Source organism: Crinia signifera, chromosome 6, assembly GCF_055691185.1.
Source record: "Crinia signifera chromosome 6, ASM5569118v1, whole genome shotgun sequence".
NCBI classification, from domain to species: domain Eukaryota; kingdom Metazoa; phylum Chordata; class Amphibia; order Anura; family Myobatrachidae; genus Crinia; species Crinia signifera.
In genome coordinates, this window is record NC_139222.1 from 274,560,908 (window position 1) to 274,576,602 (window position 15,695).

At 46.2% G+C, this 15,695-nt stretch overlaps 1 protein-coding gene across 1 annotated transcript in view; it reads left to right on the forward strand.

Annotated features, from left to right (window-relative positions):
- LOC146009363 (ovostatin-like) overlaps positions 1-15,695 on the forward strand; it is a 69,525-nt gene that overhangs the window by 41,921 nt on the left and 11,909 nt on the right. The window contains exons 20-28 of the mRNA XM_083149663.1: positions 1,470-1,593; positions 3,037-3,155; positions 3,726-3,777; positions 4,517-4,600; positions 6,649-6,825; positions 10,230-10,311; positions 12,811-12,967; positions 13,782-13,856; positions 14,865-15,027. Of these exons, the coding sequence (XP_083005789.1) occupies positions 1,470-1,593; positions 3,037-3,155; positions 3,726-3,777; positions 4,517-4,600; positions 6,649-6,825; positions 10,230-10,311; positions 12,811-12,967; positions 13,782-13,856; positions 14,865-15,027 (1,033 nt within the window). The remainder of the gene's footprint in view (positions 1-1,469; positions 1,594-3,036; positions 3,156-3,725; positions 3,778-4,516; positions 4,601-6,648; positions 6,826-10,229; positions 10,312-12,810; positions 12,968-13,781; positions 13,857-14,864; positions 15,028-15,695) is intronic.

The window sequence follows — 15,695 nt, forward strand, 5'->3', positions numbered from 1 at the left end:
GATTTGTACATGATATTGCAGACACATAACTAACTTGGTTACCATATCTTCTATAAGATCTATGACCGGTCCATTATGTGCACATACAGTACTCCTTGCAGCATCAACTTAATAGCATTGAAGGCCCTGTGCAAAACTATGTACAGGGGTTCACCATTTATGGGACTAAATAAAAACCTACTGCGGTCCCTTATGTGTCTCCATATGCTTCCATACAGTGCATGATTGTCATCACTCTGATTGGTGGAACCGCTCAAGCCGTCCACCAATCAGCATTTCTGGCTGGGAGGCAGGTACAGAATGCTGCCTTACAGAATGCTGCCTTACCGTTCTGATTCTGTGCAATTTTCAATCAGAAGCCGGGAAGCATTTTTGTGCCGCAATGCTCTACCTGCTTTCCAAGAAGCTTCAGAGGACCAGCTAGCCACTCTTTGAAGGTCCCTAATTGTCTTACATGTTAAGATAAACTGGGCAAGAGCAGCACTGGGATGGGAGCACTTCCTGGTGCGCTGCTGGAGTTTGGGCTGAGCAAGATCTTGAGAAGTTGTGGGTCCAGGCGCAAAACATATAACCCCCCCCCACCCCTCCTTCAACCCAACTCAAGTTCTCAACTCATTGCCGGGCAACAGTTGCCCCTTAGTTGGCTGGGCCACCGGTGCAATGTACCTGCTGCACCAATGGTAGTTCTGCCTCTGACTGGCAATATCAATGGAGCAGAGGCCCGACCAAGCCTGTTGCCTAGTTTTAGCTGTATAGGAGCAAAACAAATTTGGGTGGGGTTCAGGCTGGCAGCCACTTCAGTTTTCAGCTGAGGGTGGCGATTAATACCCCTTTCACAACCGGATCCGACCCGGTATTTAGAACTCTGATCCAAGCCAGGTCAGAACCGGGATTTGCAGTGCGGTGCCTACCCGCAGTGTAAACGGGGGCGGCGCTTGGAGATGACATCGATCGTCACGCTGGGGGCAAGCCCAGCACCAAGGTATTCTGCCAGGCTGCCCCCAGCCCCTGCCCGCGAGGTGAATGTATGCTGCACACAGGCATCCATTCGCCTCCACTGCTGTCTGCAGGTTGCTGTAAACGGGAGCTGGGTCGGTTGACCCGGCATACCAATTTACACTGCCCTCTACCCGGGCCCTGCCCGTGTTCTACCCTGGTCAAGACCTGGGTAAAAGTCCCGTGTAAAGGGACACTGGTTAAGCCCTTTTACACTGCCGCTGACCCGGGTCCACGAGGGAAAAACCTGGGTTTTTGCTGCGGTGTGAAAGGGGTAAAAGTGAATACATACAGTACGCTTTATTTTACAATTCCCATGTACTTTTTCTATCCTTTTTACATGAATATGCATATTTTCTAGATTCTGGTATTTGCCAACTTTTGCTAAATAACTTTAATACGCGACAATATGACTTGTTGTCTCTGACTTACATGTATATTGTATATAACCCCCGGTGTCTTCTGTTATCCAGGTTAAGGCGACCTTACATCCTTCTGGTGACTACACCGCAGTACCTGGCAACGAAGAGAACGTTCAGTGTATCTGTTTTGGAATGAGGGCCTCCTATTCCTGGAAGCTGAATGCCACCTCATTAGGTAGGTTACCATTTCATTTACACCGTGGTTTGGCATTAATAGAACTTACACCTGAAAAATGTGTCTGAGACTTCTCGCTCTATCTAATATGTTCTATTACAAGGACGACTCTGATCATGGATCCCTGGATCTGTGTGATTCTGTAACTGAGAGGTGGTAGTGCTCCGCCTTACACCAAGCATTGCTTGGTTTTAAAAATTATTTTGGGAGATTTGTTTAGTTGGCACTTGGGTGTCAAGACAGGAGCAGAGATGAGCTCAAAGCTCCGGCAGCTGTGAAAAATTAGTTGGTCCCAATTGAAAATGATACAAGAAAAAAATATATACACAGCGCTAATATTTGAGGAGATGGGATGAGAAAAATCCTACATTTACAGATGGAGCCGGCCTTAACTTTGCAGGGCACGCGCGCATGAGACGCTCGAGCGCCACGTGGCAACGGGCCTTGTCCCGGGTCCCCGCCGCCTCCCCCGGTGTCCCTCGCTGCCCTGCCGTCCCCCTTGACCCTGCTCATCTCCCTGAAGTGGAGATGGTCAGGGACGCGCATCGCCACCGCCGAGAGACTGGGACGAGCGTGCGTTTGAGACGCACGTGCGTGTGAGACGCACGCGCGGCCAGGTCTCTCTCACCGGCGCTCGCCAGCGCAAGGGGTCTGGCGATTGCCGGCCAAAGATGAAACATGCTCCATCTGTAATATAAGGGATGCAGTCACTAGGTCTGCAAGCATTAGGTGGACAGTGACTACATTGACACAAGCATTAGGTTGTCATAGAAATGGTTGATATGAGGGGTGTGGTGTCCTTTTTTTTTTTTATAGGTGGATTTTCATACTTTATTATTCAAGTAGGCCTAAACGGAGAATATTGTAATGTGCTGAGCGTAGCGAATCACTGTGCACGCAGCAAGGCAATCGGGGGGCGAGGGGGGGGAACGTGGTCCACTTATACAGTGTTCATGTTGACTTACTGTAAGTCAACAGATGCCAAAAAACATGAAAAACTTTTGTCGACCTGATTACCCATACCCTAAAATAATGTTAACATTTCTCCGCTGTCCCATTTTTCTGAGCTGTTCTGAACCTTGCCCGGTTGGCGTTTCCATGACACAGGGTAAGAACTGGGCGCTGACTTGTGCAAGATTCATGGGCATGTATTAAAGTCCTAACCTAGGGAAGCCTATTTCTGGAGTATTTCTTGGAATAACATCTGGTTGCTATTGGCAATTTCCCATCTTCAATAGAACTCACATCTTAGTAAATCTACCCCTTAGTTTCCATGGGATAACGCTAGTTAAGTAGCCTCCACATCCTTTTCCTTTTGTTCCTTGATGATTATGCAATTGTCTGGCAGCTTCTGTATATGAACTGTCTCTCATGCTCCGTTGCATCTCTGAATTTGCACTGAAGTCTGCTGCACCTGTACATATATTTGTTCCCCTTTTTCAGGTGTGTTAAATATCAGTCTGACGGCAGAAACTCTTCATATCGGAGATTCCTGTGAAGGCGATGCGGACCCTACCCAGCCGTTACGCAAGGATACGATCGTAAAACCTTTCATTGTTCAGGTAAGACAACTTTTTTCTTTTTTCTTGGTAAAGGACCTTTTTAAATACTAGTGATCCTAATACACGCACACGCGCACTAAGTGGCGTATTTATAATGGGTGCAAAGTCCCAGGGGGCCCACACTGCACCCATTTCTTAATAGTTACCCTCCAGAGCCCTGCGACTAAGGCCGCATTGCTGTCGGATTTGCCCGAAAAATGTCCACTGTGTAACTTTTTCCCTCAGGTCTACGCATGCAAAATAAAGTTTGAGTGCTCCAGCGCTCAGACTCCCCTGCGCTGGGGGTCACCAGAGCCGTGTGCCGATATCCGTATCTAACAGCTGATGCAATATGTCTGTAAATGCTCAGATCTATTGCTCCGACACACCAATTATATATCGGCTGTTATTCATGCAGATATATCCCTATACCAATTGGGCCGTGTGTATGCAGATACTTTTCTCAATCCGTTGTGGGGGACGTCACACCTGGGCGGGTATTTACATTCGCCTACCCAATTACACAGCGCCCCCTCCCGCCGATTTATATAATACTAATTTTCTTCCTTTTTTTTCTTTCCTGTGTATAAGGCTGAGGGTATACAGAAAGAAGTAACCATAACCAACTTTATCTGTGCAACTGGTAAGTGCATAGTATTTAATGTTTAATACAGGCTCCAATCCTCCTGCCTGTTTTTGTCTTTTATCATTGAATCAGCTGGAAATTGCATGGATAGAGGGAGGAGGGGGGGGGGGGGGGGGGGGGGGGGCTCGCTATCTGTATTCGACTCCATTGTATGTGACAAATGTGATTTATAAACTAATCGGACACTATCCTGTATCCTTTTCATTGTATTGGGTACAAATAGAGTTCGGCGTTTGTCCTGTTTAGTAACACTACAGCCACATACAGTATCCAAGCCATATTGTCATGTAAATTCTTTATATATATATATATATATAAACATGTACAACTGAGGAGCGTTGGGGCAGATGATACCGTTGGAGAGCTGGAGACCTCTAGTCTGAAGTCCCATTGACCATACATGTGCCAACAATGCACTTTTCCTTGAGTGTATGTTTCTGAGTACATGTGTGTTCTATAGTGTTGGGTACACCAACAGAAATGAATCATCTGTACAAGAGATGAGAGCGTTCTTGTTTCCGGGCATTAGTTGCACCGCTCTTCTTGGAGGATGTGAAGTGGAATTTTTAAGGGTAAAGTTCACCAGTGCTTTACCCCCAATGTTAGTCCCACTTTAAATCTTAACTTCATACACCTGAAGTGGCCCATTATACTCACATTAGTGGTGCTACCTACCAAGTTCTTCCATGTTACTGCATTAATAGGGTTCCTACCAAGGTTTTATTTCTTCCCCCAGATACAAACGTTGTGACATCCGTCAACATCCCCTCTCCTGAGAACATCGTAGGGGGTTCATTAACAGCATCTGTTACTGTAATCGGTAAGTAAAAATAGGCTTTAGCACACTGATTTTTATTCAGTACATAGTATGGTGTAGTCAATGAGCGCAGTGTGATGGGGCTTAAGCAGGGGCTGGCTGGCAACTTTCAGCCTGGGGGGCAAAACAAGCAAGTGGCCCATCACCATCGCCATAATTTCACCACCCTACCCTCTTCCCTCTAGTATGCAGCAAGGATTAAACAATCCTTCCCCCCACACACACATACAACAGAAATGGGTAAAGTACGCGCCGAAGGCGCGCTGCAAAAATTTACACTGTAATGCCCATTACACATAATGTCACACACCGTAATGCCCACTACACATAATGCCAACACCAAAATGCCTATTTCACATAAAGCCATCATTGTAATGCTAATTAAACATAATGCCACACACCGTAATGCCCACTACACATAATGCCAACACCGTAATGCCCATTACACATAATGCCACACACCGTAATGCCCATTACACATAATGCCACACACCAAAATGCCCATTACACATAATGCCACACACCGTAATGCCCATTACACATAATGCCAACACCAAAATGCCCATTACACATAAAGCCATCACTGTAATGCTAATTAAACATAATGCCACACACGGTAATGCCCACTACACATAATGCCAACACCGTAATGCCCACTACACATAATGCCAACACCGTAATGCCCATTACACATAATGCCATCACCGTAATGCCCATTACACATAATACCAACAACGTAATGCCCATAAAACATAATGCCACATGCTATAAAGCCCATTACACATAATGCCAATACTGTAATGCCCATTAAATATAATAAAGCCAATTACATATTAAACCATATAACTGCTGCTTACCTACATGTGCATTGTCAGAAGTATATCACTTGTTGCCAGGGGTTACATGCTTCTCTACAGGTATTTCATTTTTGTTGTCATGGGGATTTGTTGCCAGGGGGAGCCAGGGAACATGCTCATCGCCAAGGGGTTCTATAATTTAAATAGAGCGCCAGCACTACCCGAATCCGCACTTCCGGGTAGCGCTGGCCGCGCTGTTCTATTCTGACCGACACTAGAGGTATGGTAGTACCTCTAGTGTCTGTCTCCTATAAGGCGGTGGCCATTTTTGGAGAGGCCGTCGCCTTCTATTTGTGTGGCCAGGGAATGGATCAGCTGCAGCGGTGACGGCCGCGGGCGGCAGCATATGCAAGAAGCACACCGCGGCCCAGCGTGCACACAGTATTAACGGCCAGGGGGCATGTGGCACCCTGCCCCCCGGCCCAGCCCGCCCCTGGGCTTAAGATGTTTCTGCAAACGTTACCTCTTTTCAGTACTTAAGTTGTCTTGGGGATATCCTGCATTTTTCTAATTTGCATAAAATACTGCAGTTACCATAATCCTCAATGGGGAGTATGGTCTGCACCAATTTACCAAAGCGAAGATATTTCAGAGCTGGTAGTTAATGACCTATGTATAAGTTAGCATCTAATCAGAGGAGAATCCTCCAATCCCACCCCTGCAGCACAGGCTGAATGCATATGTTGTACATGAACGATGCCTGGATATTACAAACGCCATCTTCGCGATTGCAATAAGCAGTGCAGGTAGTGCGTAGGCTTAATTGGACAGCAGATGCGCCATACTGTGCATTTACCATTGTGGTGCAGTATATTCATTCACTTTTATGTTACCCTGCACAGTGTTGTCTAACCAGTCATGACATTATGTAGGTTTACACTTTTTTTGGCTTTTTGCACTAAGTAAAACAAATTAAGGCAGGTTACCGCACCTTACTGGAAACACTATTTATATGTGAAAATAAAGTTTGAACTTTTTGGTGGAAAGTTGATGCAACCACGTTACAGGCCACACCTACTTGGCACTGGCCACGCCTTTAATGCGTCTCGCATTATTCCACATACAGTATATCACTTATTTGTGGAGTCCTCCTATTCTTCTTAGGTTTTTGATCACACACTTGCTTTTTTTGCCTTCTATATCATCGTGCCATGTTCCTATGTAACTTTGTCATTGTGAACTGTGTGTTTGTAGGCGATATATTGGGCCGCGCTGTGATAAATCCAGAGTCTTTGAACAGAGAGCCCACGGGATGCGGGGAGCAGACCGTTTCCAGTTTGTTGCCCATACCAATTATTGTGGATTATTTGAACAAAACCGGACGTCTGACAACGGAGTTTCTAAATAAAGCTGTGGCCAACATGGCGATTGGTAAGACTAAAGCTTCTGTTGTTCTGCCACACAAATTCATTATTCACATATCACTATTTGCATATCACTTTAACCTGGATAGGTCTGTAACCAAAAAGTAAAATGCTTTTGATTATGCCTATAGGACTTCTAGGGGATGTAAAATGGGGAAGGGAATATTGTGCAGTCTGGGTGATGCCGTAGGCAGTTCCTTTTGGTTTAACAAGGGTTATTGTGATGTTGTCAGACTGCGTGCAAGTACAGTATGTGGCCGTTACCTTGTACTCCTCCTTTTCTTCTCTTTCCACTCCTCGTCGCTGTCCGTCAGTGGTTTTCCAGCTTCACTCGCCTGATCTCTGAGGGCAAAGGGACAGGAAACCCCAAAGAGCAACACACCCACACACACATACAATAACAGGTTCACCACACGCGAGGACGGCGAACAGATATTTTATTAGGCAGCTCTGGATCACGGTTCGCCGTTAGAAGAAATTATACAATAACAGGTAGCAATAATGGATTTGGTGGAGCAAAGGTATATCGTGTGCAATGAGACCCCGCCACGTACTGTAGGTCGCAACTCCCACAGTACACGACACTTTCAATCACAGTTGGATAATCAACGCACAGTGCAATAAATTTCAATCAATTAACATTACTGAGCAAGAATATAAAATTAATAATACAGTGTAATACAATTAATTAAAGGATACTGTTTGCGGCGGGGCCCACAATCGGCACTGGGATGCAGTTTGCACAATATGTTGCAGAAACAGTCTCACATAAACTGTATGAGCATACATATACGGCAATTCCTGGTTTAAAATGCAACATTGTACTCTGAGTACCAGTGAACCCGCAACAGGGTTTACTAATTCCCCTGAACTGCGCAGTTTACCCCTAAAGTTCGGTACCCCCGGCCTAGGTGCACTGTGTCCTTTAGATAGCTAATGCAGAATTTTTGATCCAAGGTAATTGGTGTTCTTGGTGCTGGCACGATGCCAATGCGGAAAGTAGCTCAAACAAACGGTTTCCAATAAATGGCCCAATCAGTAGTGGGGTGCAGCGTAGAATAGGTGGGCAACAGGACCCCAGTGTACCTTATAATCAGCTGCTGCTGCCAGCTCCTGCCGGACACCGATTGCAGCTAGGTCCTCCTCCTGTCACTCACAGCAAGCGATCACAGCCGGGGTGCAGCGCTGGGCTCCCTCCACAGCTGGAGACATGCTGTCTGTCTCTCTCCGTCTCAGCAGTGGGTGCCGTCCTCCGCTCAGCACTGCAGTGGGCTTTACTCTGCTTCAGTGCCGGGGGTCAACGCTGATCTCTCTCTCTCCCTCTCCCTCTGGTAAGCACACTACTTAGCCCTCCTGCTTACTCCTGGCCCCCATACACTAGCCGATTTTGGTCCGATTTCAGCCAGATCAGTCGGATCTGGGCGAAATCGGACCAAAATCGTATAGTTTTGATGTCCCCTCAGATCCGATGTGCGGTCCCGTGCGCATCGGATCTGCGTCGGGTGGTCGGACCTGCTGCACGTCCGACCACCCGACTTGGAACCTAGTGGGGCGGCGGTGGAGGGAGAGGGGGACGCTGCGGGACGCTGGGTACGCTGCGGGACGCTGGGTACGCAGCGGCTGGGGACGCTGCGGGACGCTGGGGTGACACAGGCGGCATAGAGCCGTGGGTGACACAGGCGGCATAGAGCCAGGCAGGGGGAGCCGGGAGCTGTCAGCACTGAATAAAAAAAAAAAGCCCATACAATGAATGGGCGGCCTGTGATTGGCTGAGCGCTCTCTCAGCCAGTCAGCAATTGGCTGAGAGTGCGCTCAGCCAATCACAGGCTGCCCATTCATTGTATAGGCTTTTTTTCTAGCACTGACAGCTCCCGGCTCCCTTTGCCCGGCTCTATGTGCCGCCTGTGTCTCTGTGCCGCCTGTGTCCCCCGCAGCGTCCCCAGCCCCCCCTGCTCCCACCAGCAGCCCTGCTCTGAAGCCCCCCCCCCCCCCCCTGCTCCCCGGGTTTTTTACATGTGATAAATCGAGACGATTTATCACATGTAAAAAATGGCACATCAAGTGCCAATCTAATCAAGCTCCCCCGGGGAGCAGCCGGGGAAGCTCAGGGGGAAGTCAGGGGCGACTTGTCCTAGTGTATGGGGGCCTAAACTCTGCTCTCCGCTGCGTTCCTCCTCCCAGCCACTTGTTACATACGCCTGTGCCCAGCAACAGGCAGAGACACCCCCTTCACTTCAGGTAGACTCTGGGTCCCTAAGTCCTGTGGGGAGTGCGGATGCCTAGAAACCCCCTTAGGCTTTGTGTACTCCATGTCACCTGTATTTGTATAGGCAGCACTGGCCACCAATGATTTTGTGGCACAAAAAGGGGGTACCCCAATTATGGGGTACCACATTATTAGCAGTGTCTGATTCAGGGGAGGGGCTGCAGAAAGGTTCAAAAGTCACATGGAGAGCCACACCCACTGCCACCAACTGCCATTCCTAACTTACGCACTGGCAGTTGGTCCTTCCCTAGTTCAATTTTGAGCCATGCTGCAGCCCCACCTCTGGCACTACCACTACTTATTGGTATTGCTAAGTACTTCACTTAGTTTCTGGATTCCAAATACAGGCCCTTATTCTGGTTCACTCGTAAAGGCAAATTCCTTCTCAAATGGACAAAACCATGTGCACTGCAGGAGGGGGGGGGGGGGCAGATGTAACATGTGCATAGAGAATTACAGTAGATTTGGGTGAGTTATTTTGTTTCTGTGCAGAGTAAATACTGGCTGCGTTTTTTTTTACACTGCAAAATAGATCATACTTTGAAATAAAACCCCACACAAATCGAATTCTCTCTGCACATATTAAATCTGCCCCACCTGCCGTGCACATGGTTTTGTGCATTTGAGAAGGAATTTGCCTTTACGAGTGAACCAGAATAAGAGCCACAGTTTGTTTAAAAGGCCAGGCTCCCATTTGTTACGAATGCGAACCTGCTCCTCCATACTCTCCATTGGAAGTCTTACTATATGACCCATGAGTGTTACCGAGACTGAGGCTAGGAAACCAAAATAATAATTAACTTATTGGATGTCATTCGAAATACGCCACGCTGTAAGGTGGGTGCAATTGGTTGTGTTCCTAGTTTGGCATCATAACAGGGTGCAGAAAGCCCTTATTGCAGCAGACCTACTGTTGGATTAGTCCGCTAGTCCCCTGCCATGTATAAGATCTGGAGTTGGGGGGATAAGTGAAGGCCAGATCCCAATGCAATGGATGGCCATTGTAGGAGACCTGCATGATCCACAAGGTACGCTGCAATAAATCTAACCTGAGGGCAGTACTCCTAGTTGAGTGTTCTGTGATGTACTTGGAAGTAGCGCAGGTACTGTAACATGTAGTGTAACGTCATCACTTTCTCTCCTAGGCTACAGGGGACTTCTCCGCTTCAAAAATTTTGAAGGCAGCTTCAGTGCTTTTCAAGGAGGAAGATCCGAAGGCAGCGCATGGTATGTGAGATGGGCAAAGGACTGTACAGCCATTGCATTATGTATATAGGGACTGTCGCTGGCTCAGCCATAATGTACACCCATTGCATTCTACATAGGGACTGTCATTAGCTAAACTTTAATGGGCTACAAAATGTTGTCCTACGTTCAAACAGTAGATGTCTGCATGTACGGGATATGGTCATTTGGTCTACAGCATGTTGGCCAACAAGCATTGGATCGACACCATTAGGTCGACATGGAGATAGGTCAACATGGTCTAAGTCGACAGTCAAAAGGTCAACATGGGGTTTTCACTGTTTTTTTTGAGCCGACATCTGCCGACAGGCCGTATTTCATGCCCTACCATCCACTAGGGCGTGGTGGGAGAATAAAATAGTGTGCCGAGTGCATCGAGCGATGCAAGGGGATTCCGTGCACTTCAAACTGTGTCCTTGTCAACTGTGTTAACATTCAGGTTAAAAAAAAACAACAGTGAAAACTCCCATGTCGACCTTTTGACTGTCTACCTAGACCATGTCGACCTAATTCTTGTGTCGACCTGGACCCATGTCGACCTAGAACCATGTTGACCTTTCCCCATGCCGACCTAATGGTGTCAACCTAATCTACCAACAAGCTGTAGACCAACGATCCCAACCCTCAAGTACTATGCTTCCAACTGCTGTTGGGTGGTAGATGACATTTCTAGGTCGAAATGTCCCAGTTAGAGTTGATAGAACTGACTGACCCCCTCTTTTAATGCTTTTATACCCTTCTAATTTTTGTTTTCCAGGTCCCATGTTGAGTGCATGAGCATTGTTTAGTTCATATTTAGGGCAGTATTCAATGAGAAAAGTTCTCCGTGTTTTGTGGAGAATTTGTGCTTTGTTCGCCTTGGACAGAGCATTTTGCTCTCCAAAAGCGAGCAACCCTATTCAATGTGAAATATTCTTCGTCTTTTTAAGTGATGTTCTCCGTCTCTCTCCGTGTAGCAATTCTCCATCTTTTGATGGAGAGCTGGAATGTGAACTTTTGAACGTAAAGGTTTTTTTTTTAAATTTTGGTGTCAAAAAATCAGGTTTTTTTTCCTGTGAAGGGCCATGTTATTTTTATTCATGTGCTTATAGCACATGAATATATATTTAATTTAGAAAAAAATATTTTTTTACATTTTTTTTTTTTTTTTTACACAGTGCAGCCAGCAGGGGGCCCGAGCGCTCGAGCCGCTCATTAGATATTCATATATTCACTGCAGCCGAACGTAACTATGCACGAACGGTGCAGTGAATACTGGGTCCCCCGCTGGCTATAGGGGGGTGCAGCCTGGGTCCTGGAGAGCCCCCCTCCCCTCCACAGTCCTCTGGAGCAGCCAGGGAGACTTTAATCTCTCTGGCTGCTTCCGGCTCCCTGAAAGCTCCCTGCTCCCTGCAGGGGTTAAGACTCGCCGCGAGTGGCGGCGAGTCTTAACCACATTGAATAGAAGGAGCAGGAGTGGCAGCGAGCCCTCCGGAACATGGAGAGTGCATGGAGAGCTAAATAAAACGCTCTCCATGCACGGAGAACTTTTTCATTGAATACTGCCCATAGAGTCCTTTTTAAAAAAAAAAGAAAGAACATTCTAAATACAACTCTATGACCTACAAGGGTTCCATATCATTGTGCGAAAGGGAATGCCACTTTCCATTTTGGATCATTTTACGCAAAGACGTGTTGCAGTCTCCTAGGCAGGTGCTGCATATGGGGCGTCTGGAAATGCAGATTTTGACCAAAGCTGCAGAAAAGGGCTGACACCAGAGTAAAATCTAAACCGATTTTACTCTGGTTTATGTAATGAGCAAGGAAGCTTTTAGCCCGGCAAATTGCCTGCTCAACACCCAACTGTACAGACGGTATGAAGCCACTGCACTGAAACGACTGGCAGTTAAGGTGCCCATAAACTAAAAAGATTTATCTGCAGATCTGGCTGGTTGGAACAAAAACATGGTTGTGGATGAATGACAGTTTGGCAGTTTTCCAGCATTTCCAAGCAAATGGTCAACTGTCATTTGCTCTCATCCATAACGAGGATTTTGTTCCAACCAGCCAGATCTGAAGATAAATCTGCGTGTGTATGGCCACCTTCAATCTGATTTGCTGCTGGGCTGCCTGCATGTCATGGGAAAGTCACTGGCAGCTCCTGGTGAGTACGGACTGCTACCCCAATGCTCCCCTATTGCCAGCTGAATAACAATAAAAAATATTATACTATAATTCTCAAATAAGAAAAAATGTGCCCCAAAACTGTCCGTTCCCCTAACAATGAATCCCCTGTACCCCCTTGATGCCAGCCCATTATGAATCTTCAAATACATACCATGAACCACCCAACCAAATGAGGACTTTGGCTTCATGCAGGATATACTGAGTAGGTGGGAAGTGACTTTGTGACATGAGTTTAGTACAAGAACCCGGCAATTTCCTGCTGTTATAGGCGCTCAATTGCTTATCACTTTTTTTTTTGTTTTGTTTTTTTGTCAGGTTGACTCTTAGAGCCTTAGAAGCCTTAGAACGCATTCGCAAGTACACGTATGTTGATCCGGCTGTTTCAAATCAAGGCTTGTTGTTCTTGGAAAGATTACAGGATTCGACTGGCTTTTTTGAGCCAAAGGGGACAATCTTTAACAATGACCTGCAGGTAAATGAGTTTATCTCCTCTTTAAACGCTGTTGGTTAAAGTGTACAGACAACTTCTCCACTCTATCACCAGATGCAGAGTCTCCTCAAGGGAACCTAGGTGCCTGACTAGGGCCCAGAAGGTCCCAAGGAGCCCACAAAAAGATTTCTTGGCCATCCATAATGTTCCCAGAGGACCATTGCATCACTACCATGTGACCTCATGACATCACATGGACCCCCCCCCCCCCACACACACACTCACACTCCAAGTCCTTTTGATGGCTTTGATGGGATAAAAACAATTTTTAAAAAAAACGGGCAGTCCATTTACTTTAACTATGACATACAGTAGGTATTAAACTACTTCCAAAATACCTAGAGCCAGATTCAGATTGTACGCAATACCAATGTTCACTCAGATGAGCTTTAACAGTAGACTGTGCACGCGCCAAGGTTCTCTATTGATGCCGTCTGCATTCAGAAGCAAAAATATAGTGGTATGGATTATTGGCGAGAGGGCCCCAAACTGGCATCTTGCCAAGGGCCCCATAAGGTCTAAATCCGTTTTTTTAATATCACTGCTTCATACTGTACATCTACCCCATAGTCACCCTGGATATGCCCCCCAGAGTGATGAAAACTGGATGCCCTGTGAACCACGAAGAATTTTTTTTTTACATCCCCCCCCCCCCCCACAATTTGTGTATTTACTGTATATGGTAAAAATGAACTAATGTAGTTTAATATTTTTATTTTTTTGGTATGGGTGTGTGTGTGTGTGTCTTTTGAATCCTGTGTTACTAGCAACATTTCACAGTCAAATTCTCCTGCAGGGTGGTGCCGAGGGCAGAGTCGGATTTACAGCGGCCGTGGTCATTTTTCTGTCACAAACCTACTACGCGTCAACGGTAAGTGAATTTCTATTAACCCTATAGTAGTTGTGCGATTAAATAAAGGCGTCTAAGGCATGAAATGGCAGAAATGGTCTGTTGTTTACATTTTCTGTATGGTGGCAAAGGAAGGACAGTTATCAGTTCAAGCCAAAAACAGGGCAGTCCTCAAAAAGAAAAATGTATTGAGGGCAGAGACCACCCTGGTTCTCTATAACCACACAAGGGATAGGCATACGAAAAACTTTGTACACCATATTCTCCCTCTTGTTAGAAGAATCCTCAAAACTGGTATGAACTGGTGTTTCCTTGTATAATTGTAAGGTGCTTTCTGAAGAAATTCTACATAAATAATAGGATGGAATTTGGGGAGAGATATTCTGTTTATAGACTGTATAGTATGGGATAATACCCAAGCATCTATTGCTTATCGCTGCCAGTCTGGCAGTCCCAGCGGGAGGAAACTCCTCCCTATGGGACTGCCTGTAGAGTGTGTGTGGTTGTGTGGCAGTGACTTCCCAATGAAAGTCCTACCCGTCACACTGAGGCCAGTGCCGTTGCAGATTGCATATGGCTCACTGACACTGTGTGAGGTGGCAGAGTTTTACCCAGGGGGTTTCAGCTGTAGAAGTCCTGCAACTCGTAGGTAAAATCTGCTACAGCACAACACACACACACACATACCTTACAGAGCGGCACTCCAATTTAACTGAAAACTGTGAGTTGTAAATAATGCGGTGCCCACTCTGCAGTTGAAACCATGTTCTGGCTGTATAAACACTATGGGGTATATTCAGTCTTCCGCAGCTATCTCCCGATAGAGATGCGAAGCAGGGGTGGGTTGCAAGTTACATAATAAAAGTGTGTGGCTAGCTGTTAATTTTTCTAGAAGAGTGGTTCTTTGGACCCCACACAGCACCGCTCCTCAGGACCTGTGCGTAGTCCCGAGGACTGAGTTTAAGAACCTGTGCCAAGTTTAGAATTTACAAATAAATGACATATCTCTTTACATTATTTTCTGTTTAGCCAACACTGCTTCGTACGGCCACTGAGTTCCTGGTTGCTGCCTCTAAGCAAGAGCAGAGCATATATAACCGGGTTATGATGTTCTACGCTTTTCGAGCGTTGGGGAATACGGAGCGGAGCAATGCGATGCAACAAATACTGCAGAGCCAAGCAATTGAGGAAGGTAATGGCTACATCCTTGTTAACCAAAGCCCTACATGAACTGTTGATCGAATGTATTGCCCATTCATTCTAATGTCTGCTGTCAGAACATTTATGGTCCAAAACATTAGTATTAAAGAGCTGGAATTGAAACCTATAGATTGACATCTGATACCCATTATCTTGGAGTAGTGTTAAACGTATATTTATGACATATTAGTTAGAGATGTATCAAGCCTCCTAAGAGGAGGAGACTGGAACATGAGAATCGTTACAGTACATCCCATAATATGATAGAATCGGTTGGTTGCTAGGGGCAACTTTTACACTTGTCCATTCTTCAACCCTTATGAAGCTTGACACCTCTCCCCATATTCAGAAGAACAGTTTGGGCAACCTGTGGTATGGAAGTTCAAGTTCCAGCATACTCGGCTACAGTATTACATGGACCGTAGGGATGGTCAACACAAATGCAAAATCGATGGTCTACAACCAATTTTTTGCCATTGAAACGGGAGGACCACATGGTTTCCCGCTAGTGCCGGGGCAGTTTAGTCCTGCCTCTAAACTCTCATTGGCCCACAGTCTACTGATTTATAATACAGTAGTGACCATCGTTTGTTGAAACCATTAATGGTCCCCTTGCAGACTGTTTTCCCCAATCAATGTTACCATTGATGGTGACCATTG